The 23163-nt window shown below is 40.8% G+C and overlaps 1 protein-coding gene across 12 annotated transcripts in view; it reads left to right on the forward strand.

The window, feature by feature from the left end:
- The window catches only part of fryl (furry homolog, like), an 83985-nt gene that overhangs the window by 41128 nt on the left and 19694 nt on the right, over positions 1–23163 (forward strand). For 10 of the 12 annotated variants that reach the window (XM_028026899.1, XM_028026900.1, XM_028026893.1 and 7 more), the window contains 37 exons: positions 1946–2049; positions 2964–3072; positions 3171–3257; positions 3452–3623; positions 3698–3830; positions 3904–4011; positions 4102–4339; positions 4442–4618; positions 5831–5917; positions 6001–6269; positions 6435–6645; positions 6748–6872; positions 7519–7576; positions 7679–7770; positions 7857–8029; positions 8102–8262; positions 8344–8454; positions 9432–9586; positions 9673–9772; positions 9862–10030; positions 10997–11265; positions 11342–11482; positions 11573–11741; positions 12564–12648; positions 13585–13697; positions 13783–13933; positions 14023–14126; positions 14214–14390; positions 15164–15365; positions 15964–16085; positions 16184–16371; positions 16512–16606; positions 17356–17951; positions 18382–18650; positions 18733–18873; positions 20597–20797; positions 20897–21058. In XM_028026899.1, coding sequence (XP_027882700.1) covers positions 1946–2049; positions 2964–3072; positions 3171–3257; positions 3452–3623; positions 3698–3830; positions 3904–4011; positions 4102–4339; positions 4442–4618; positions 5831–5917; positions 6001–6269; positions 6435–6645; positions 6748–6872; positions 7519–7576; positions 7679–7770; positions 7857–8029; positions 8102–8262; positions 8344–8454; positions 9432–9586; positions 9673–9772; positions 9862–10030; positions 10997–11265; positions 11342–11482; positions 11573–11741; positions 12564–12648; positions 13585–13697; positions 13783–13933; positions 14023–14126; positions 14214–14390; positions 15164–15365; positions 15964–16085; positions 16184–16371; positions 16512–16606; positions 17356–17951; positions 18382–18650; positions 18733–18873; positions 20597–20797; positions 20897–21058 — 6024 coding nt within the window. The remainder of the gene's footprint in view (positions 1–1945; positions 2050–2963; positions 3073–3170; positions 3258–3451; positions 3624–3697; positions 3831–3903; positions 4012–4101; positions 4340–4441; positions 4619–5830; positions 5918–6000; positions 6270–6434; positions 6646–6747; positions 6873–7518; positions 7577–7678; positions 7771–7856; positions 8030–8101; positions 8263–8343; positions 8455–9431; positions 9587–9672; positions 9773–9861; positions 10031–10996; positions 11266–11341; positions 11483–11572; positions 11742–12563; positions 12649–13584; positions 13698–13782; positions 13934–14022; positions 14127–14213; positions 14391–15163; positions 15366–15963; positions 16086–16183; positions 16372–16511; positions 16607–17355; positions 17952–18381; positions 18651–18732; positions 18874–20596; positions 20798–20896; positions 21059–23163) is intronic. The other 2 variants (XM_028026891.1, XM_028026898.1) reach the window with 1 other exon arrangement.

The following is a 23163-nucleotide window of genomic DNA, read 5'->3' on the forward strand; positions in this document are numbered from 1 at the left end:
GAGCTGTAGTTTGTCTTTTTAAACGAGTAAAAGAGATGCTGCGATTGTTGGGTTTTATTTGTACAAATTTGATTTAGAAAATACTTTATTCATTCCAAAGGATAAAGTAAATGTTGTAACTCAACATTTATGTATTGAATCTGGGCAGGAAGGATGTCCAGTAGCAGTCAGACTCACAACAAATCCGAATATACCTCTGACTGAAGACTATTGCTGTATGATGGCTTATGACTTTCACAATTTTTCTAGCAGCTCAATTTCCAGGATGCAGCGAATCTCTCTTTCTTTTAACATCTGTCTCATCCAATGGTTATAAACCGATTCCATAACTGCAGAAAATACATAAAATACCCGTCTAAACACCTGGACAGTTTTCCTGTAGTATTATCTTAGACTGTTTTTGAGAACATACTTGTTCTATAAACATTTCAAAGCTGAAAGGGTCAACTTTTAATTTATGCATAGGGTAGGAAAAGCATTTTGTTGTTATTTGCATTACCTTAGCAAAAATTGAAAAAGCAAAGTTAGAAATTTGTCACAAAATCTCTTAAGAATAGATGTGGTTTGATCTACAAAGAGATTGTTAAAGACATTTTTACATAACTATGGCGTAGAGAAATGGAGAAAAAGAAATCCAAGCAGATCTATTAACTTTTTTGTGTGTGTGTGGAGAACGACTGTTTGCGTTGTGGAGCCAACAGAAACCATTTTTAAATAGCAAAACCACAGAACAATATTTAAGGACTGGGATTTGTTTCTCTGTATTCTGTTGCACATCTCATTATTTCATGAGTATTTGAGTTTCGTTTGGATCCCCCAAACTCTTAACACTCTTTCTGTTAAGTCTTTAAAGTCATTTCTGACTTTATTGAAATCCTGGTTTCTCTTTTCCATTGTATTGAGTCATACCACTCATGCAGTGTCAAATGTGTGCTTGATGCTTTGTTCTATGTTATGCTCCTTCACAACGGCACTTCCCACTACTGGGAATTTACATCTAATGTCTCCTTTGCTGTTGTGTACAACTGATGTAACTCTTCTGTAGAAGCGTTTGAGGTCCATTACACTGTAAAAGTTCTGACGCAGTACTTCCAGTTGTCTTTGCATGTTGCACAACATTATTGCTGCTCCTGCCATAATGGGCAAAATCGGTATAATTGTTTTTGTTTTAAAATGCAGAAAACGGAAAGTTTAATAAGCAGATGAGAAACGGCATTAAAAAAAATTATAAGTCTGCATTTAATCTGTCATTATGCTTAAGGTTACTTAGGTTTGAGTAAGCTTCTCAGGTAGTTACGGTTCCCTTATTAGGTGAGGGTGGCTTTTACTAACTTGTATGTTTTGCAAGAAACTTGATCAGTTGATTTCATTTGCTAGTTCTGTTTAAGTCTTTTAATACAATAATTAATACAGCAAATTAGCAGAATGGCTCACATTGAGCAACTCTCTTTGACAAATGAGGTTTTCCTTCCCAGTCATTTAATTTGTTGGATGTTCTTGCTGAAATATTAATAAAATTGTGCTAAAACACTGCCATGTTGTTTGTAAACCACATTGAACAAATCCCATTTACCTGCAAATTTGACACATCAGTTTAAACTGAGGCATGGTTATCGTGTTTATAGTGTTTGTGTAGTGGTAATCTGGTGAAAGACTTGATTACGTACGACCTTTGATAATAAGTTATGAAGTGTTTTGATTGGAAAGAGTGAAAGTTTTGCTCTAACATGTGTAAATGTGTGGCATCATTAATATATAGTTAAATACAACTTCAAATGGCGGGATGTTGCATTGTATTGCTGTGTTTAAGAGTGACTGTCTGTATACAGCTGCAACATGTTTCATAGCCTCTCTGGTCCCTCAGGTGAGTAATGAAGCTCTCAACATACAATATCTGAGACAATTATGTTTTTTTTTTTGTTTTGTTTTTTTCTTCCATCCACAGAATAAAGATCCCAAAATGTCCCGTGTGGCGCTGGAGTCGCTCTACAGGCTGTTGTGGGTCTACATTATCAGAATCAAGTGTGAGAGTAATACTGTCACACAGAGGTCAGTTGCATAACCATGTAAATGCTCCCACCCAATCAATGTTTGTGCAACTTGTTCCTATTAAAAACAGTTTCTCGCATAAACGCGTAGCTTAACAAATGCAAACCAGAATCTACAGCGTAATGAAGGCTGGATACTATTGTTCTCCACACTTTTCTGATTTTTTTTGTAGCTCATATAACATTTCATTTAGGTGTTTTCAAGGTTTAGAAAGTGCTTGATGTCTGTGTAAAGTTCTTGAAAGTGTGCAGCTTTAAGTAAAAACCTAATTTTGGAAAGCGTTAGTTACTGTTAAAGCCAGATATTTAAAAATATAAAAAATACACAGACACATTTTTTTCCTCACTGTCTGCAGTCAAATCAAACCAAACTTTTCCTGTTTTTGGTCATTTGTATTATAAATACCAAAATTATTTCTATTTGCTAAATTCCAGAAAACTTTGCGTGGACATTTTTTTTGTTTTGTTTTTTTGAGTTTTTGTTTTTAACTTTCTCTGACCAGTCGGGTGTATATACAGCATGGTGTGTGAAAGAGAGACATTTCGAAGCAAAATAAAAAAAATTATATTTTAGTTTACATTGTCCCTGCTGTAGAATGCTGTCACAAGATATTATTAATAATTGTAAGATATCATATAATAATGTTTTAAAACTCTTTTTTTCAGTTCATTTGTAGTGTTTTATCTAGAAAAGTGTGGTGCTGGAAAAGTTTGAAAATTTATCTTGAAAAGGCTTGAAAAGTGCTTTGAATTTACTGTAGGAAAACTGTGCGAATCCTGTTCTATATAGCATAAAATCCCTCTAAAATACATCAAGTTTGATGTAATAAGGTGAAAAAAACAAACATTTTATGACCATATGAAGCTGGTGTCATTCATTGCTGTATATGCTTATTACCTTGTTCTACTCCTCAGCCGACTGCTCAGCATCGTGTCAGCACTTTTCCCCAAAGGCTCCCGCAGTGTGGTGCCCAGAGACACGCCCCTCAACATCTTTGTCAAGATCATCCAGTTCATAGCCCAGGTCTGACTGGAACACAATTCTTTTAAAGAATAGTTTACACACCACATAGGCCTGACTGTGTTTAACTTTTTTGTTGTTGTTGTTGTTGGTTTCTGCAGGAAAGACTGGACTTTGCTATGAAGGAGATCATCTATGACCTGCTGTGTGTGGGCAAGTCTCACAAAACATTCACCATCAATCCAGAGGTAAAGAATAGATGAGAATTAAACATGGGCACTGTTGGTGCGGGGTTCAGTTTATTGCTGCAACTAATGATTATTCTATTTTAGCAAGCTATTTTTGAGGCTACATGCTCATTAATGGATTACTAGATTAGTTGTCGATTACTTCCATCGTTTCAGCCCTATTTCTCTTCTTCCTACGTTTTCTGTCCCACCAGAGGATGAATATTGGTTTGCGAGCCTTCTTGGTGATTGCTGACAGCCTGCAGCAGAAAGACGGCGAGCCTCCGATGCCTACGACCGGGATCATCATGCCTTCTGGGAACACTCTGCGTGTCAAAAAGATCTTCCTCAACACCACACTTACTGACGAGGAAGCAAAAGTGATCGGTAGGTTTGATATTTGGACAAGTAACGTTGCACATGGATATTTAATGTTCTAAGATCGCTGGGTATTTCCTCAGGTATGTCAATGTACTATCCGCAAGTAAGAAAGGCCTTGGATAACATCCTGCGTCACCTGGACAAGGAAGTGGGACGCTCCATGAGCATGACAAGTGTTCAGATGTGTAACAAAGAGCCTGAAGACATGATTACGTATGTAAGCACAACTTTGATGCGTGCGGTTTCCTGCTGGCTATGGCTTAGCTTTTTATGAACTGTGCCGCAGGGGGGAGAGAAAACCAAAGATCGATCTGTTCCGGACATGCGTGGCCGCCATCCCAAGACTGATACCAGACGGCATGAGCAGACAAGAGCTGATAGAGCTCCTAGCCAAGTACTTCACCTTCAATAACCTTCATCTAATTCCAATCTAGGAGCTGTGGTGAAGCCTGTGCAAACCTTTTTGTTCGTTCCACATCCGTAGATTGACCAACCACATGGACGAGGAGCTGCGTGGCCTTGCCTTCACGACTCTTCAGGCCCTCATGGTGGATTTCCCAGAGTGGCGGGAGGACGTCCTCTCAGGGTTCGTGTACTTCATAGCCAGAGAGGTAACGGACGTCCATCCCACGCTGCTAGACAACGCAGTCAAGATGCTCCTGCAGCTCATCATCCAGTGGAAGCAAGCCGTGCAGAGCAACAACAAGAGCCATGATACACAGGTGGGTTATTTGGGTTTCTTTGACCACAGTTTCATACAACATGTTGGAAATATTCAATAAAGGGTGTTATTACTTTTTTGTTTTTGTTCTATTTGTTTAAAGGGCTCAACCAACAGCCGGTCTCTGTCTTTGGAGCGCACCCCACCTTTAGCCGTGCTTCATGTTGTGGAGGGTTTAGCGCTGGTTGTGCTCTGTAGCTGCCGACCAGCCACCCGCAAGTTAGCTGTTAATGTCTTAAAGGAGGTCCGTGCTCTGCACACAACACTGGGAATCGGCAAGGTAACAAGTTCTGGCTCACAGCGCCTTGCAGAAGTATTAATAGCACCAAATAAAATTCACGTTACATTACGATTCATTCTTTTTAAAATATATTAAAGGGGGTATTTTATGTAAAATTCACTTTCTTGAGATTTACTACAAGAAAACCGCACCTGGAGTGTTGGCTTGATTCTTTCATGGATGTTTCAGAAATGCTTGAATCTCCCATGGCAACCGTTTAGGTTGTTTGAGGGCGTCCTGATGAAATGTACCGCCTATTTACCTAACGCTCTTACTTGGAGTTGCAGCCTCCCAGCCGAGCTCCCACATGCAGAACACCCCTCCCCTGTCAGCTCCTCCAGACTATTGGCAGCAGCAATTGGCAAACACCTGGTTGAACTGCTGGTCTCCTGAGCTTGTTATAAACTGCTTCTCAGACCAATGCTACTAAGAATTGTTGTAAATGACATAATGGAAGAGCATTGTCATAATGATGTGCTGAAGGCGGAGTGTCAGAAGGAGCAGGAACGAGAGAGAAGCTGATTTCAAGGTTTTAAATTGTGAATTTCTTTGGAGTCATGTTTGACATATAAAGCATTTTTAAAACAACTAAAGGTAACATAGTTACCTGATTGTGCTATGAAATAGCACTATGTGCCTGGAAAATTTACAATATGACCCCTTTAATAATAATACAAAATTTGAAGAGGAAAACAAATATTGCCGATAAAACTTGGACATACTGTTCCCACTGCAATACATGGCAGAATCAGGACTTTTAGATCCTTTTCTGAAGCACAGACCATGAAGTTAGTCATAATTGATCAAAGATACCTTCACAAAACAGCTGTGTTTACTCTACGTTTATATTACATACAGAAGGAATCTTGTTTTATTTACTTCTGTGATTGCTGAAGGCATTTGGCTGCACTTTTATTCAAGGATATCAGAGTAAAAGGGGATGAATAATTATTGCCCAACAGCCTTTTCAGGTTTTTCTTTGTAAAAATTTTGAAAACATTTTTTTTCCCCTTTCATTTCATAATTGTGCACTACTTTGTGTTGGTCTGGCAAATAAAAAAGGCAAACGTGAAAAAGTTTCAGGGGCATTAACACTTTTGCAAGGGACTGTGCATTCTATGTTATTATTATAAATGGAAAATTGAATAGCTGTGTGCCTGCAGAGTTCCTGAGTTTAATTAAGCTTCATTTGTTGTGTCCTAATCTCTGTAGGGCGATGAGGAACTGGCTATTGATGTAATGGACAGATTAAGTGCTTCTGTATTGGAGAGCTTCATCCACCTAACCGGAGCTGACCAGGTATGACCGCTCCCTCACTTCCGCACAAACGAAACATCTTGTGAAACTCTGCTGATCTTCCCCTGCCCTTCCCTTCGCCACAGACCAACTTGCTGTATTGCCCCAGCGGGATCGAGCTTCAAACACTAGCAGAATGGAGTTCCTCTCCCATCAGCCACCAGTTCGATGTGGTCAGCCCGTCGCACATCTGGGTGTTTGCTCACGTTACGCAGGGCCAGGACCCCTGGGTCATCAGCTTCTCCAGCTACCTGCGGCAGGAGAACCTGCCCAAACATTGCCCCACCGCCCTCAACTATGCCTGGATGTTTGCCTACACCCGCCTTCAATTGCTGTCTCCGCAAGTTGACATAAAGTACGCTTTGTGTCCTGTTACCGCTTATGTTGTGACACACTCACTTCAAATAATAGTTGGTGTAGAAAGCAAATGATAAAGGAAAATAGGAGAGTTGCGTCTCCCCATTCGATAACCTCAAGTCAGACTAATCCAACCCGACGTTTTCTGTTTCTCCACCTCCAGCAGCCCCATCAATGCCAAAAAGGTGAACAGTCTGAACAGCAGCGATTCCTACGTTGGCCTTTGGAGAAACTACCTGATTCTTTGCTGCAGCTCCGCCTCTTCCTCCTCCTCAATGTGTTCCTCCTCATCCTCCACCTCCGGCTCCGTCCGCTGCTCCCCGCCTGAGACGCTGGCGTCTACGCCGGACAGCGGCTACAGTTACGATTCCAAGGTCGGAAGAACACACTCAAACTAAGAATGACAGTTCAGAATAAAGCATTGACTGTGCAGTAGCGTCATTGTGACCAAAGTCGATGTCTGTGTGTGTTCGCAGATTGTCGGGACTCAGTCCCCCTCTTCCCTCTTTAAACACATTGTTCCAATGATGCGCTCTGAGAGCATGGACATCACAGAGTCTTTGGTGTTGGGGCTTGGCAGGACCAACCCTGTTGCCTTCAGGTAAAAAATATTGATAGGAAATCTATAATTATATGTACCTCAGGGTTCTTACACTTTCTGGATAATTATGGAATTGAATTTTTATCACAATATTTTGTGGTACTATCGTGATAATGATAAAAGTGGAGACATCAGTCACATAAAGAAATGTTTGTATCGCTGCACTTCACACAGTAACTGCATATAATCCTATCTTCAAATTTATTGTTGCTCTAATTAAACAACCAGTGGAGAAAATGGTAAAAATAACAATCCTGACAATAATGTCTAATGTTTCAATATCATTAATTGGAATTTATTGCGACGCCTATAAATCAAAGTCATTATTCTAAGAAATTTATCAAGATAAATAATAAACAATACGATAAATCCACAGCACTTATTGAAGTATTTTCCAAAAGAGTATGAATGATATTTATATTTCCAGACTATGTTTCCTTTGCCATCCATTCATCTCTCTGCTCACCCCATTTAAGTGAAATTTTTTTCTATACTTAAAAAAAACTGATTAAAATTAACTCTACATATTTAAATTTGTAAAGAATAAAAATTTAAAATGAAAAATATGTGGGAACCTGGATGTGCATTTTATAGTTTTTTTTATACATTTATACTTTTATTGACATGCACGTCTTCCATCCTTCAGAGAACTAATAGAGGAGCTAAACCCAATCATAAAAGAAGCTCTGGAAAGAAGACCAGAAGTAAGTGTGGTTCAGTGATAACTTTAAAAGTCAAATTATTCAGTCAAACTTTTTTATTTATGTGACACTTGAATCGAATGAAAATGTTTCAATCATTTACAGAACATGAAGCGACGCAGGCGTCGGGATATCCTCAGGGTCCAGCTGGTCCGGATATTTGAGTTACTCGCTGACGCTGGCGTCATCAGCCACGTGTACGTAACCCAAGCCGTTGAGACTTCTTTTAGAAAGCCACTGTATGAACTCCGGGATGCTTTTTTTTTGGGTGGGGGGTTTCCAGATCCAGTGGAGGTTTGGATGGAGAGAGCCACTCTCTGAACAGCACGCTGCTTGAGTACGTGGACCTCACCAGGCAGCTGCTGGAGGCGGAAAACGACAAGGACTCTGACACACTGAAGGACATCCGCTCTCACTTCAGCGCACTGGTGGCCAATATCATTCAGAATGTTCCAGGTACGTTTAAGCTACGGTCTTGACTGTCTGGTGAAATTTAAACAATAAAACTTAACTTTTTTTTTTTTGCAGTAAACCAGAGGAGAACCATCTTCCCTCAGCAGTCACTTCGGCACAGTCTCTTCATGCTGTTTAGTCACTGGGCCGGACCCTTCAGCATCATGTTCACTCCTCTGGATCGCTATAGTGACAGAAATATGCAGATCAATCGCCATCAGTACTGTGCGCTGAAGGTAAGCGTTTAGTGATGCTGATGTCTGCTTTTACCTCTTGCGCCACCCGCTCTGAGAGCTAATTTGCGTTTTATTGTTCAGGCCATGTCTGCCGTGTTGTGTTGTGGACCCGTAGCCGACAACGTCGGCCTGTCGTCTGATGGCTACCTCTACAAGTGGCTGGACAACATTTTGGATTCACAGGACAAGAAGGTGAGCAAAATGTTGCTGGTAGTTGTGATGAACTCTAAAATAACCACTGATCCAGCTTTTCCCATTTAAATTCAAGAATATTTTTTCAAAAACTAGTATGGTGCTTTTTATACATTCAGAAGTCTACATACTTTCAATATTGGCATGAAGGTCGTAGAAATTTTGTGCTTTTAATTTTTTTTTTTCCCCTAAAGGTTATGCTTCCAACCCCCATGGGATTCAAAAGCAAGAATTGGGTGCACAATTTTGCATTTATTATGGATTTTCTCTATCCCAAACATGTTCTACATTAAACGTTCTGACTCAAATGCATGTATACTTCACCAGAAATATTTGGTTAGACGTTTTGTAGAAATGTAGAATATTATACTATAAATGTGGCTGGATAATTTGGGCATTCTTCTCGGCAGAACTAGTAAATCTGATGTTTTGTTAGCTTAAACACAGCATTTAAGCAGGACCTTTAGTTGCATTATGATTCCAAAATCAAGTTTTATTTTTTATGTTTGACATTATTGTCTTGTTGGAACACACATTCTTACTTAACTGACCAAACCTCTGACCAAAACTACCACCATCTGGCGAAACGAAAAGGGTTGGGATGTTCAGTAACCTCCAATAAATCTCTAAAACAGGGCATCCTTAAAAAGCCTTACATTCATGTATCTAAAAATAAGGCCTTAAAATACCTCAAATTTATGTATATATAAAAGTCAACTTTTAATACGTTAATTGCAAGCCTTAAATTTTGTCTTGACACGACCGTTTAATCTCTTATTTTCACACAAGACATTCAAAGTTGCGCCCCAGGTTCTTGTTTTTCAACTTTGTTGAAATTTCTGATCTATATTTACAGCACAAACTTTGCTGAATATTATTCATTATTATCATTTTTAATATATTATATCAAAATCCCATTTTTGTACCTGAAGATGCGGCATCACGGTTTAAATATTTTTGTTTGCGGTCACCTTTAGGTTCACCAGCTGGGTTGCGAGGCCGTGATGTTGCTGCTGGAGCTCAACCCAGACCAGAGCAACCTCATGTTTTGGGCCGTGGACCGATGTTACACTGGCTCACGGCGCGTAGCTGCTGGCTGTTTCAAGGCCATCGCCAGCGTCTTTCATAACAGGTACTACGCATTAGCAAGATGCACTTCAATTTCTTTTTTTACTGGGTTGTTTGTCCGTCAAGCTTTTCTTTTTTCTTCCTTTTTAGGGATTATCAGTTTGATACTGTGGTGCTGCTGAACCTGATTCTGTTCAAGGCAGCTGATTCTTCTAGGGAAATCTACGAGGTAGCCATGCAGCTGTTACAGGTCAGTCTGGTTCGTGTTCATTCAGTGCTTCTGGTGGGATTTTTTCCTTCGACTTTTGAGACGTTCTCACCGCTGCGTGTGTGAAACAGATCCTGGAGCCAAAGCTTTTCCGTTATGCACACAAACTGGAGATCCAGCGAACAGATGGCATCTTGACTCCTCCCTCGCCGCTTCCACACCTGTACTCCGTGTCTTACTACCAGCTTTCTGAGGAGCTCGCGAGGACGTATCCGGAGCTCACTCTGCCTATTTTCTCAGGTCAGCTACTTAACAAAACACTGCTAGTTTGCTGTGAGATAAAATGGCTGTGCTGCAGTGCTAATGCAGGGTTTGTCTGCTTCTTGAGATCCTTGAAAAAGCTTGAATTTCAATTAGGTGTTTTCAAGGAATATGGTAAGTGCTTGATTTCTGTATAAAGTATTTGAAAGTTTTTGATATTGAAACTGCACGGTTTGTTTCTATTTGCTAAATGCCAGAAAACATAGCAAAAGCATCTTGTACATCATTTTTTGCTTTATTTTTGAATATTCCTAATGAATTATTGCTTTGCAGGGTTTTCCTCAGTGTAGCTACCAGGCTTTACTTGTGCCCCCTGCTTATTTTTTTAAGTCATTTTTTAAAACTTTATAGTTCGTGTTCAAGTATTATTCTTCCAATCTTTTATTAATACATAATTATCAAGTGATATTTTCAAATTTCATGTCAACTTTAAACATTTTTAAACTCAAAAACACGACGGGTCGCTTAATGAATGACTGCCCTTGCGCCCATCCACCAGACCCAGCAAGTTTTCTCGAGTAAACCTTGGATGTGTGTAATTGAAGTAAAGATTGTCTTATTTTTTTATACGTTGAACAATGTTATTGAAATTGGGGCATTTCTTTTTGTTACATTTATGTTTTGTTCTCAGATCAGGGAGAGACATTTCAAAACATCGAATTTTGCTATATTTTAGCTGACCTTGTCCCTGCTGAAGAATGTAGAATAATTCCACAAAAGCATTATTAATAACAGTAATAAATGGTATCATACAGTAGTGAATTGAAACTGTCTTTTTTTAGTTTATATGTATTGTTTTATTTCCAAAAGTTTGAAAACTTACCTTGAAAATGCTTGAAAAGTGCTTCATTTTAACTGTGGGAAAAGTGTACAAACACTACTATGTGTCATTTCTGGATTTTTTGAAATCATATTTTTGCTACCATGTGACTGTCCAAATCGCAGAAGTCAGCCAGCGTATCCAAACAGCACATCCTGGTGGCCGTCAAGTCATGTTGCACTACCTCCTGCCGTGGATGAACAACGTGGAGCTGGTGGAATTCAAGCCGACCACAAGGCGACCGGAGGACTGCGGCAGCGGTGAGGAAGAGGAGGATGGCCAAGACCAAGAGATCATGATGGTGAACAGTCGCCGCTGGCTCCGTGGAGAGGGGTGGGGATCCCCTCGTGCAACGACCATGGTGCTAAACAACCTCATGTTTATGACTGCTAAGGTGAGACGGCTGACCCCCCTCCCCCCGCTACGAATCCGACGAGCTGAGAATCCCAATCGATGTCTGTTTTTTGCAGTACGGAGATGAATTTGCTTGGTCGGAAATCGAGAACGTGTGGACGACGTTAGCAGACAGTTGGCCAAAGAACCTCAGAATCATTCTGCACTTCCTCATCAGTATATCCGGGGTCAGCAGTGACCCCAGCCTCTTGCCCTACGTAAGCTACAACACTTTGTTTTGTTTTTTTCTTTTAGGAACCGTGGGAGACGTGTGGCATTTGTTTCTAACATTTTTCCCGTGTCCTCAGGTGAAACGAGTGGTGGTTTACTTGGGCAGAGATAAAACTATGCAGCTGCTCGAGGAGTTGATGTGGGAACTTCAGCTGACTGAGCCCGTCAGCTCAGCTGTGACCCACATGGACAACCCCCCTTATTACCGTATCACCTCCAGTTACAAGATCCCCTCAGTGACCTCAGGTAACGGAGCAATAGAGACATACAAGTTCTTTTTTTTTTACATTGGAGATGTAAATCAGGCCTTTAAGGTAAATACTGATTCTGGATTTGATCATTTTTTCTTGATTAAGATTCGTGGCCCAGGCCTAACATTTTGGCTGGGTCTAGCCAAAATTGTTTGCTTGATGGCTCGGGATTCTGTGATGCATTTTTTAAGCCTACAGTGTGAAAACTTTATGAGAATGCTCAATATGAATATGTGTTAATCTACTTGTTATAGTCTAAATAGAGGAGAAAGTAGTTTACTACAAAGAAAGAAATCAAGGTGCTGAAGTTCATTATACTGTAACAAGCGCAGCACATTGCACAGGCCCTGCCCTCCTATGCTCCTGTCAATCACACATCCCAGATGATTTACCATTGACTCACCATGCAGTTACAAGTGATGTGACAGAGCTGGAAGATGTTAAGCAAAATCTAAAAATGGGAGAAGTTACACTTCTGACTCTAATTATAGGCTAAAACAAAAGAAGCAAAATCTTAATTAAAATAATATGTCGGGTTTACTTCGGACTTGGGCCTAAAATACAAGTGAATTAGTCAGGTCTTGTTGGATTTTTTTAGGCCCGATCTAAAGAAAACATTTTTTCAAAGGATTTAACTTTTCTAGTTTATCAACTGAAAATAATGTTATTCTTAGATTTGAGGCTAAATTAATAGCAATTTTTTCCCCCCTGGAATAATTGGCCAATCACTGGTTGATTGATTGGTGCATCTCTAGCTCTATCAACTAGATGCTGTACTTTAAATTCCAGACAATGTTTTTCTTGCCTTCTCCATCAGGAACAACCTCCAGCAGCAATACCATGGTGCCAGGAAGCGAGGGTCATCACGAGAGCAAGAGCAAAGACCCAAACATGGAAGACAGGTACCAACTTCTGCATAAAGTTTCTATTAAAATCTGTTACGAGTTTTTTTTTCCCCTGCATTTTGTCACTCCGTTGGCCTCTTCTTTTTATTTTAAGACTAGATTAGTTGGTCCTTGAAGCTAAAGTTGACAACTAACCTTCAGTGGTTAGTTGTCCAAAGCTATTCTCTACTGTCCTAAAACAACAACTCTCAAAAATAGTACGGCCATGTATTTTAGGAAGCTTTAAAATGAAGTCAGCATGTGCCGACATCACAACAGCTTCAAACTTTCTAAGATAATAATAATAATACATTTTATTTGAAAGGCGCCTTTTTGGCACTCAAGGACACCGTACAGAGAACGAAAAATAGCAAAAACAATCAAATATAGCAATTAAAAGTAGGTAGAATAAATACACAAGATGGCAGATGCGTGAACGTCTCTGATGATTTTGAAATCGAAGTTGTTTGAAAAGACGACAAACATCAGAGGAATCAGATAAGTGTCAAAAAAATACACCCCAGACTAACTTTGTCTAGTCTATGGCGCGATGCCTGGCAAGTATCAATGTTTCTGATTAAACTAGGCCAAACTGGAGTCCAGTAACCTGATCTTTTTTGAGATTCTTCAGAACTTCTAATGTGTTTAAGTCACATCTCGACAAGACACACCTTTCCACTCCAAGTGTTCGTTTCCCTTAAGATAAAAGTCTACTTTGGCCTTGTCTTCTGTCAAACTGTCAGCTTCAGTCTTCAGCCTCCAGGACCAAATAATCTGGAGTTATACTAAAAGGAGAGGACATCTTACTGCAGATTCTCAACTTTTTAATGCATTTTCCGCAATTCAAAACTACCCCTTTAACAATGCATAAATTCAGAAGAACATCTGAATGTATGCCTAAACGCAATATGCAGTCTGAGACTTTTTGTTTTACTAGCATGTCTTCTCCCACAGTTACACACACCTGGATATTTACTCGGGTCTGAACAGCAACCTGAACCGCCATCACCACCGCCTGGAATCTCGGTACAGCAGCAGCTCTGGTGGCTCCTATGAAGACGAGAAGAGTAAGCAGAGAACATTCCCACGCTCCTCCTCAGCATAGTGTAGTTTTAATATAGTGTATGACCATGTTTACTAATGTTTCTCCAGGTGACTCCATGCCACTTTATGCAAACTGGCGCTTGAAAGTAATGGACCACAACCAGCCGGAGCCTCTCCCGTTCCCCCCGACGGGAGGCTGCTGGGCTCCGTTAGTGGATTACCTACCAGAGACAAACACCCCCACCGTGCCGCTCCACAGGTACCATGAAATACGGTGTTTCGCCGCAGAAGTTCAGCGCTGGTTAAAGCTCACAGTCTTCCTCCTTTTTTTTTCCTTTTTTTTTTCAGATGCAACATTGCAGTCATCCTGCTGACGGACCTCATAGTAGACCATGGGATCAAAGTGGAGTGGAGCGCATACCTGCACCTTTTGTTACATGCTGTGTTTATAGGTAACGTCCTCTGACGTTTCACGCGTTGTCTCTGCTTGCGTACCAAGCCTCGTGGCGTCATCTCGTCGTCCTGTTCTTCTCCTCCAGGCTTTGATCACCAGCACCCAGAGGTCTATGAGCACTGCAAGCGTCTGCTGCTTCACCTGCTCGTTGTCCAGTCCGCAAACAGCCAGTCTGTGGCCATGGTGCTGCTGCGGAACAGAGACTACAACGATCCCCGGGTGCTGACGGTGAAACCAGCAACTCCAGAGCTCAACCTTACAGGTCAGTCCGGCCGTCAACCAGTGGAAAGCGGGGCCGCAACTAACGATTATTTCAGCAACCGATTATTGTGTCAATTGTTCGGATGATTAATCGGTTAAAAAAAAAACAAAAAAATAGCTACATTCTTCATTTAACCACTTAAGTCTTATTAATGCAATATTAGAAATGCATTAAGAGATGGAAATAAACTTTTGTTTGAATAAGAAAATAAACATTTATTGCCTAAATGCAATAAAATATCATTCTTTTAGTTTACACTTGATTATTTGTAGATTAATTGACAACTTTTTAGTATTTGCCTAATATGCGATTTTGTTGCATATTTACGTAGAGAGAAAGTTTTTTTATATTGAGTGCAAAATTTGTACACATTTTTTACAGTTTTCTCAACTACTGCCACGTTGTTCTTTCAGCAAATGGCCTTTTCTTTTGCAGTTAATTAATCGATTACGATTAGTTGACGATTATTTCATTAATAGATTAATCACAATTAATCTCGATTAATCCGATGAATCGTTTCAGCCCTAATTAGAAGTAAATAGATGTCAAAGTCAATGTTAAACAAAAGGGGTTTGAACAGATTTTTAACCAGTATTGGGATCAACATTTAACCAAAACTTTTATTGTTCTCTTTTGTCACCCCAAACTTAACCACTGGGCAGCAGCAAAAGTCTTTCCCATATGTGCAATTGTAAACTGTGCTACAAGCTGCTGTTGTTGCAAAGCTACAGCCTGACATCAGCTGAGTGTGCTCTTGTTAAATGTTTCCACAGGAATGCAGGAGATTTTGCCAGACTTTCAGTCATCACCGATGACAGACTCCGGCCTCAGCACCAGCTCCACATCCTCCAGCATAAGTCTCGGGGCAGGGAGCAGCACTTTGTCCCACCTCTCCCCCACGCTTCTCTTTGAGGCTGATATTAATGCCGAACAGGACGACAAGGCTAAGGGTCTCATCGAGTTCATTACGTCAAGGTGAGGAAGATACAGCATAATTATTTGTGTTCATTAAAGTAGATTTTATATACATTCTCATGATGCAGCTCAGTTTGAGACAGTAGTTATAGCAACAGCGAGTGTTTTACTTAATTTTACAATGATTATGCTTTCATGCTTCCGATGGCGTCTAAAAGGAGCCGGGTTTTAGGTTCTGCATGGGTTTGAGTTTGATTTGGTTTCATCTGTGTTTTTTTTTTTTTTTCTGGTGTGGCACCTAAACCTAAGCAATTAATCTAGATAAATGATTAATTGCTTAATTGATCATTTCTATTCTGGTGATTAATATTTTTTGTAGGGAAATTTTGTTTAGATTTCATAATCCATTTTATTTTTTGTTTTGGTTTGTTCTTGGTTGTTGTGTTTTATTGTTTGATATTTCAGTTCCAGTGCGGAGTGTTCTTTTACAGATGTAAATTTTATTGATCTTTGAGATCGAACTTACTTTATTATGCCATTATCAGTACATTATTTATCAATTATCTCAAAACAACATTGTTGTTTGTCGTCCAGCAAAATTTGCTATCGTGACAGGCCTATTGGTAGCACCTGATCTTTGTTCACTCCCACCGTGTAGAAAGCGAGGTCCACTCTGGAATCACGAAGACGTCTCTCCGAAGAACTCCAACATTAAGAGCGCCGACCAGCTAAGCGTTTTCGTCAGACACGTCGTCACAGTCTTCAAGCAGTCTCAGACAGGTCTGAATGGACGTCCACGGCTTCTCTTCTGTCGTTTCTGCCCGTTCTTCTGTCGACTTTGTGTTGGAGTTATCTGCATGTTACGCGCCTCTCTTCAGGTTTCCCTCTGGACTCCATGCTGAGCGAAGTAGCTCTGAGAACGGCTCTGTCCTGCTCTTCTCGACACTACGCCGGTCGCTCGTTCCAGATTTTCAGGGCGCTCAAACAGCCTCTGACTCCGGCCACGCTGTCTGACATTCTGTCTCGACTGGTGGAGACCGTAGGAGACCCAGGAGAAGATGCCCAGGTGAGGATATTAAAACATTGCATCATCCTACTGCCCGGAACAAATTTAATCCATTATTAAAAGACAAAATGTAACTGGTTGGGGAAAAATGTCAAGCCGTCTGATCTGAACTGACTAAATATATGTTCATATTTTTCCAGGGTTTTGTCATTGAGCTCCTCCTGACATTAGAGTCAAGCATCGACACTTTAGCAGACATTGTCAAAAACTACGACCTCCTCTCTGCCTTAGCACAGTAAGTCTTCTCACAAATTCCCCTCTTACTTTGTCATTGGAGCACTTTTTTATTTTCTACTGCACAATTAGACAAAATCTGTTGGAGGGTCAATATTGGATAAAATCGTCTTTTTTGGGCTTTAAATCGTGTTATGTTATTTCCTCATCAAACTCATACCTGAAGTGTTGCTTTGATTCTTTCATGCGTGTTTGAGAAATCCTTTAATCTCCCACGGCAACCATTCAGCTGTGCAAAACGACTGGTTAGACCTGGTGCTGCCTTCGAGACGCAACTCCTGCTCAGAGCTGCAGTTTCCAAGCTTCTGCCTCTCAGAGCATCTTGCTACCTGATTTTCACTCAGCTCCTTCAGACTAGCCAGCAGCAATTAGCAAACAGCTGGTGGAACTGCACATTTGCTGAGCTCATTATACCTTCTACTTCTCAGTGAAGACTGGTAACCCTGTCTATATATATATATATATATATATATATATCTGTGTGTGTGTGGTATTAAAGGATAAACAGAGGAGTGTTGTGATGACTTCCTGAAGGCAGAGTTTCAGAAAGAGCAGGAGTTTCTTAAAGAAAGATGCCCAATTTCAAGAAGTTTAATTATTAAGTAAAATTTATTTTATGTTATATTTAATATATATAGCATTTTTACAACAACTAAAGGTGACATAGTTGATTGTTCTATAAAATGGTACTGTGTGACTGGAAAACGCATAACCCTGCTCCTTTAAAAGTCCCTACTGTTCTCTTTCTAGAAGCTCTGCCCGTGACCAATCTTTGGGAGCAAAGTTAGCCACCAACAGGAAAAGCACGGGCCAGCTCAATCTCAACAGCGGCGGCCTGTTACATTACGTCCACACTCGGAGCAACTCACTTCGCGCCAGCATCATCGGCGAGCGGAAAGCGGACAGACGTCGAAGCAACACGCTGGACGTAGCAGACAGACTCAGTGGTAACCCCTCCAACCTGCTGCGCACAAAGAGCCTGACATCACTGGGCGGGGGCGGGAGCCCGGGAGGCGAAGCCGTCCCACCGGTGGACCCCTCCAACTTGATGGCCACCGTCTTCTGGATCGCGGCCTCCCTGCTCGAGTCCGACTACGAGTTTGAGTACCTGCTGGCGCTGCGGCTGCTCAACAAGCTGCTGGGCCAGCTGCCCCTGGAGCGGGCGGACAGCAGAGAGCGGCTGGAGAACGTCCAGGGGAAGCTCAAGTGGTACAACTTCCCAGGGCTGCTGCAGCTCTTCCTCAAAGGCTTCACCTCCGCTTCGACGCAGGAACTCACCATCCACCTGCTCAGCAAGCTCATCAGCGTCTCCAGGCACACACTGGTTGATGCTTCACAAGTAGCAGGTATGTCTGAGTGGTCTCATTTTAATCCATAAATAAGGAAACTGTTTCTGTTTGCTGTACTATTGTTACCACTTAATTTGACACAAATCCTATGGACAAAGTGCTTTTCAAGTCCCTTCATAGCTGTTGGACAAAGATTTCACAGAGAGTTGAAGCTGTAATCCTTTTCTACCCCTTTCACCTGCATGCACTGTCTTTTGTTGGCCTATCACTTAAATCAGAGGTGTGAAACCCATTTGACCTATTGATTCAATTCATAAAATAATATTTAAGCACACAACTGTTACCTTGAAGGTTTGTCTGCAGGCCTTGAGTTTGAGATCTGGCTGTACTGTGACAATCTGTTTAACATTTCGAGGGCTCTGAATGCGTTTGTAAGGCGGTGTATGCGACCTTGCGCTAATCATTTTCCTCCTCGGATTGATCCCAGGTTTCCCTCTGAACATCCTGTGCCTGCTGCCTCACCTCATTCAGCACTTCGACAGCCCCACTCCCTTCTGTAAGGAGACGGCTGATAAGATCGCCAAGGTGTGCGCGGAGGAGAAGTCGGCCACGCTCTCCAACCTGGCCCACATGATGAGCCTGTACAGCACACACAGCTATTCCCGCGACTGCACCAACTGGATCAACGTGGTCTGTCGCTACGTCCACGACGCCTTTGCAGAGAGAACCTTGAACCTGGTCACTTACCTGGCAGAGGTACGAGAGATGAACATCAGACTTCTTTGTGTTAGTTCTGAATAGTAGACATGAGCTTTAATGATGAATTTTTGCATCTCAGCTGTTGGAGAAGGGCCTGCCCAGCATGCAGCAGTCCTTACTCCAAATCATCTACAGCCTCCTGAGTCACATTGATCTATCAGCAGCTCCTGTCAAACAGTTCAACCTTGACATCATGAAGATCATTGGCAAATATGTTCAGGTGAGAAAGTAACTTTGGAAACTTTGTCATCAACTGCTAGCTTTTTTCTTTTCTTTCCCTTAACAGTAAGTTATGCAGTAAGTAGAGATAGACCAGTCTAAATTTTTTACTTTGAGTTTTTGGAAAGATTCCACTCTCTGTTTTAACCCAGTCCCAATTTCTCTTTAAACATTTCAAATATTGCTTTCTGGGTTTCTCCTATTACAAATTTTTACTACGAGGGGAAGATTGCATTGTGTGTGTGAGACCAGTTTCTCTCAAACAGAGCTATACTGTTAAAAAAAAACAAAAATCACCCAAAATGACTACTTTGTTGGCATTTTAGATTGTTTTCATGACTGTTATTAGTAAAACCTTAGTCTGAGTGTTAATTCTTTTAATAAAAAATGTTACCAAATTGTGCAAACCTCATAACAGACAGGTTGAACTCTGAAAAAAGTCAAAAAGGCAGCTTTCTCGTTACTCATTTAGCCTTCCTGTTACTTGCTGAGAGCATTGAGCTTTGTTGCAATCTGTCTCGACATGGCCTTTCTAGAATAAAAGAGCTACCTTCCATCTTTTGTGCTTCATTTGATTTCATACTAAACTAAGGAGGGCCAACTTTATGGATGCTGTTACTTCTCTCAGTAACAGCATCCACACCAAATGTCAACAAGACTTGTTGGGGTTTAAATCTGCAACCTTTACACTCCATAAAGCCATTTTGTCCCTTCAGTCTAGATACATAAGGCTCACTTAGAGCTGCAAATGTTGCATAACCTTATACCTTTTTAGGACAAATCTACAAAAATCAATGTTTTAGTAAAAAACTGAGATTTTTTCCCAATTTTTAAGTTTTCAAATAAATAAAAAAAACGCATCAAACTTTTGCAAAAAAAGAAGATAAAAATATATTTTTATGTAAGGTGTTGATATTTGTGGAAAACTGTTTTAAAAAAGAAAAAATTCAAACTAATGACAAAAAAAAAAGATAAAATGTATGGTGCTGATACTTAATATCAATGTTGTGGAAATTCAACGCAATTATTTAATGTAAAACTCTTTAGCATTTGCATTTGTTACTAGCATTTCCCCAAGTAAGTCTTAGTGCAATTGCTGCTCTGACTTTGCTGTTCTTTCAGCAAATGGAAATTTTTTGCTGCAGGTAACGATTAATTGCGAAATTATTTAACAATCACTTCAGTAATTGATTAATCACGATTAATTCGATTAGTCATTTCAGCCCTGGTTTTTACTGCCGTTTACTTTCCTAAACGACATTGCAATTCAAACGCACAGTGTTGTGTGTGAAAGTAGCCTGGACTGATCTATAAACAGTAGAGCAATTAACTTAGAAGCACCTCATCTTTCACGGTTACAGAGCATAGCGCGTTTTTATGGCCGCCTTCTACCACCGTCTCAGGGGAGCCATACGGCTCCATATCATCCGTGCATCTAAAGGCTCCACTGCCATTAGCGTCTTAAACAAAGTTCTGAAAGTGATTTAATATGGGTTTGTATTTCCAGAAGGCTTGTGGGTATTTTAGCATGCCGTCACATCAGCCTCCTTAAAGGGTTTTTCTGGGTTGGTCATAGATCACGCAGTACACAAATGATGCCGTATTGTATTTCTGTTGGTAATGTATTTTCTCTTCAGAGGAAAAAATATGCATGAATGACAAGAAACGCTTTTACTGTTTGTTTATTCACCACATCATGATAACGCCTTCTGCTTTTGCTACAGAGCCCGCACTGGAAAGAAGCCCAAAACATCCTGAAGATGGTTGTGTCTCGATCAGCCAGTCTGGTGGTTCCAGACGACGTGCAGCGTTCGTACAGTTCAGAGTCCTGCGGGTCACCAGAAATCGCCTTCACTCGCATATTCAACAACTCATCCAAGGAGCTGCCTGGAAAGACCCTGGACTTCCATTTTGACATCTCAGAGGTCAGCAGATTTGGACATCTGCTGTTTTTAACTAACTTACCTCCAAGTCTCCCACATTCTTAGCACTTTGTTGCTGAAACTTGTTTTCTGGCTCTCTAGACACCAATTATAGGCCACAAATATGGCGATCAGCGTACCGCTGCAGGGCGAAACGGAAAGGCGCAGGTGATTGCCGTGACGAGGAGCACCTCGTCAACGTCATCTGGCTCCAACTCTAACGGTCTGGTGCAAGTGAGCTGGAAGAGGCCTCAGCTGTCGCAGGTAGTTTCTTTCAGTGGATACACATTACAAGAACGAATCATTCTGTGAAGCAGTAATCTGTAAAAAAAAAAAAAAAAAGACAAGATGATTAATGACCTGACCTTTTCATGGGTCATCCTACTTTCCAGTATTCACTGTTAGCTCAGTTAGCATTAAATGCTTTGAACTAGGTCTGCAACTAACTAATTACAACCCCTGGCAAAAAGTATGGACTCACCAGTCTTGGATGAGCACTCATTCAGACATTTCATGCTGTAAAACAAACTCAGATCAAAAACATGATACAATATTAAGGTCGTTCCAAAGTGCAACTTGTTGGCCTTCAGGAACACTCAAAGAAATGAAGAGAAACTATTGTGGGAGTCAGTGAATGATACTTTAATTGACCAAACACAGGGAAATAAATATGGAATCACTCAGGTCTGAGGAAAAAAGTGTGGAATCACTCAAATTGGAGGTAGAAAAAAAAGGACACACCCAGTCTATTTCCTTTCCCTAAATGGACACCTGCCCCAGATTAGATGTGCCCGTTAGTGTGCAGTTCAAAACACCTGCAGTCATGACACCTTGGAGGGCTGCTGGACGAAGTGGAGTGGTGAGAACCATGGCTCCAACAAGAGAAATGTCCCTTGAAACAAAAGAGAGGATTGTGAAACTTCTTGAGGAAGGTAACCCTTCACGCATGGTTGCTAAAGATGTGGGCTGTTCACAGTCAGCTGTATCCAAGATATGGACCAAATACAAACAGCATGGAATGGTTGTCAAAGCCAAGCGTACTGGTAGACCAAGAAAGACATCAAAGCGTCAAGACAAACAACTTAAGGCCACTTGTCTTGAAAACCGAAAAAGTACAACTAAACAGATGAAGCATAAATGGGAGGAAGTTGGAGTCAATGTATGTGACCGAACCGTAAGAAATCGCCTAAAGGAGATGGGATTTCAATACAGGAAAGCTAAACGAAAACCAGCATTGACACCTAAACATAAAAGAACGAGACTCCAATGGGCTAAGGAGAGGCAATCATGGACTGTGGATGACTGGATGAAAGTTGTCTTCAGTGATGAGTCAAGAATCTGCATTGGACAAGGTGATGATGCTGGAACTTTTGTTTGGTGCCGTTCCAGTGAGATTTATGAAGAGGCCTGCCTGAAGAAAACAACCAAATTTCCACAGTCCTTGATGATATGGGGCTGCATGTCAGGCAAAGGCACTGGGGAGATGACTGTGGTTAATTCTTCTATCGATGCACAAGTTTACATTGACATTTTGGACAGTTTTCTCATCCCTTCAATTGAACAGATGTTTGGTGATGATGAAATAATTTTCCAAGATGACAATGCATCGTGCCATCGGGCAAAAACAGTGAAGGCATTCCTTGAAGAAAGACGCATTCAGTCGATGTCATGGCCTGCAAATAGTCCAGATCTCAACCCAATTGAAAACCTGTGGTGGAGATTGAAAAAAATGGTCCACAAGAAGGGTCCAACCAGCAAAGCTGATCTGGCAACTGCTATCAAAGAGAGTTGGCACCAAATTGATGCAGAATACTGTTTGTCACTCATCAAGTCCATGCCTCACAGACTGAAAGCTGTTATAAAAGCCAAAGGTGGTGCAACTAAATACTAGTGATGTATGTTGAATGGTCTTTTGTTTATGCGTTTTTCATGATTCCATACTTTTTTCCTCAGACCTGAGTGATTCCATATTTATTTCCCTGTGCTTGGTCAATTAAAGTATCATTCACTGACTCCCACAATAGTTTCTCTTCATTTCTTTGAGTGTTCCTGAAGGCCAACAAGTTGCACTTTGGAACGACCTTAATATTGTATCATGTTTTTGATCTGAGTTTGTTTTACAGCATGAAATGTCTGAATGAGTGCTCATCCAAGACTGGTGAGTCCATACTTTTTGCCAGGGGTTGTATTTTGACACATTTTTGGCTCATTCAGTGGATTTTTCATTTAACCACTTAAGTTTATTTTGTACAATATTAGAAATATATTTAAAACTGCAAATAGACAATCCATTTCCTTTTTTTAAAATCGGGAAATAAATATGTTGTTGCATATTGCATTTGTACAGCTTTGGTTTAATTGCTACTCTT

The sequence above is a fragment of the Xiphophorus couchianus genome, chromosome 9, assembly GCF_001444195.1.
Source record: "Xiphophorus couchianus chromosome 9, X_couchianus-1.0, whole genome shotgun sequence".
Classification (NCBI taxonomy): Eukaryota; Metazoa; Chordata; class Actinopteri; order Cyprinodontiformes; family Poeciliidae; genus Xiphophorus; species Xiphophorus couchianus.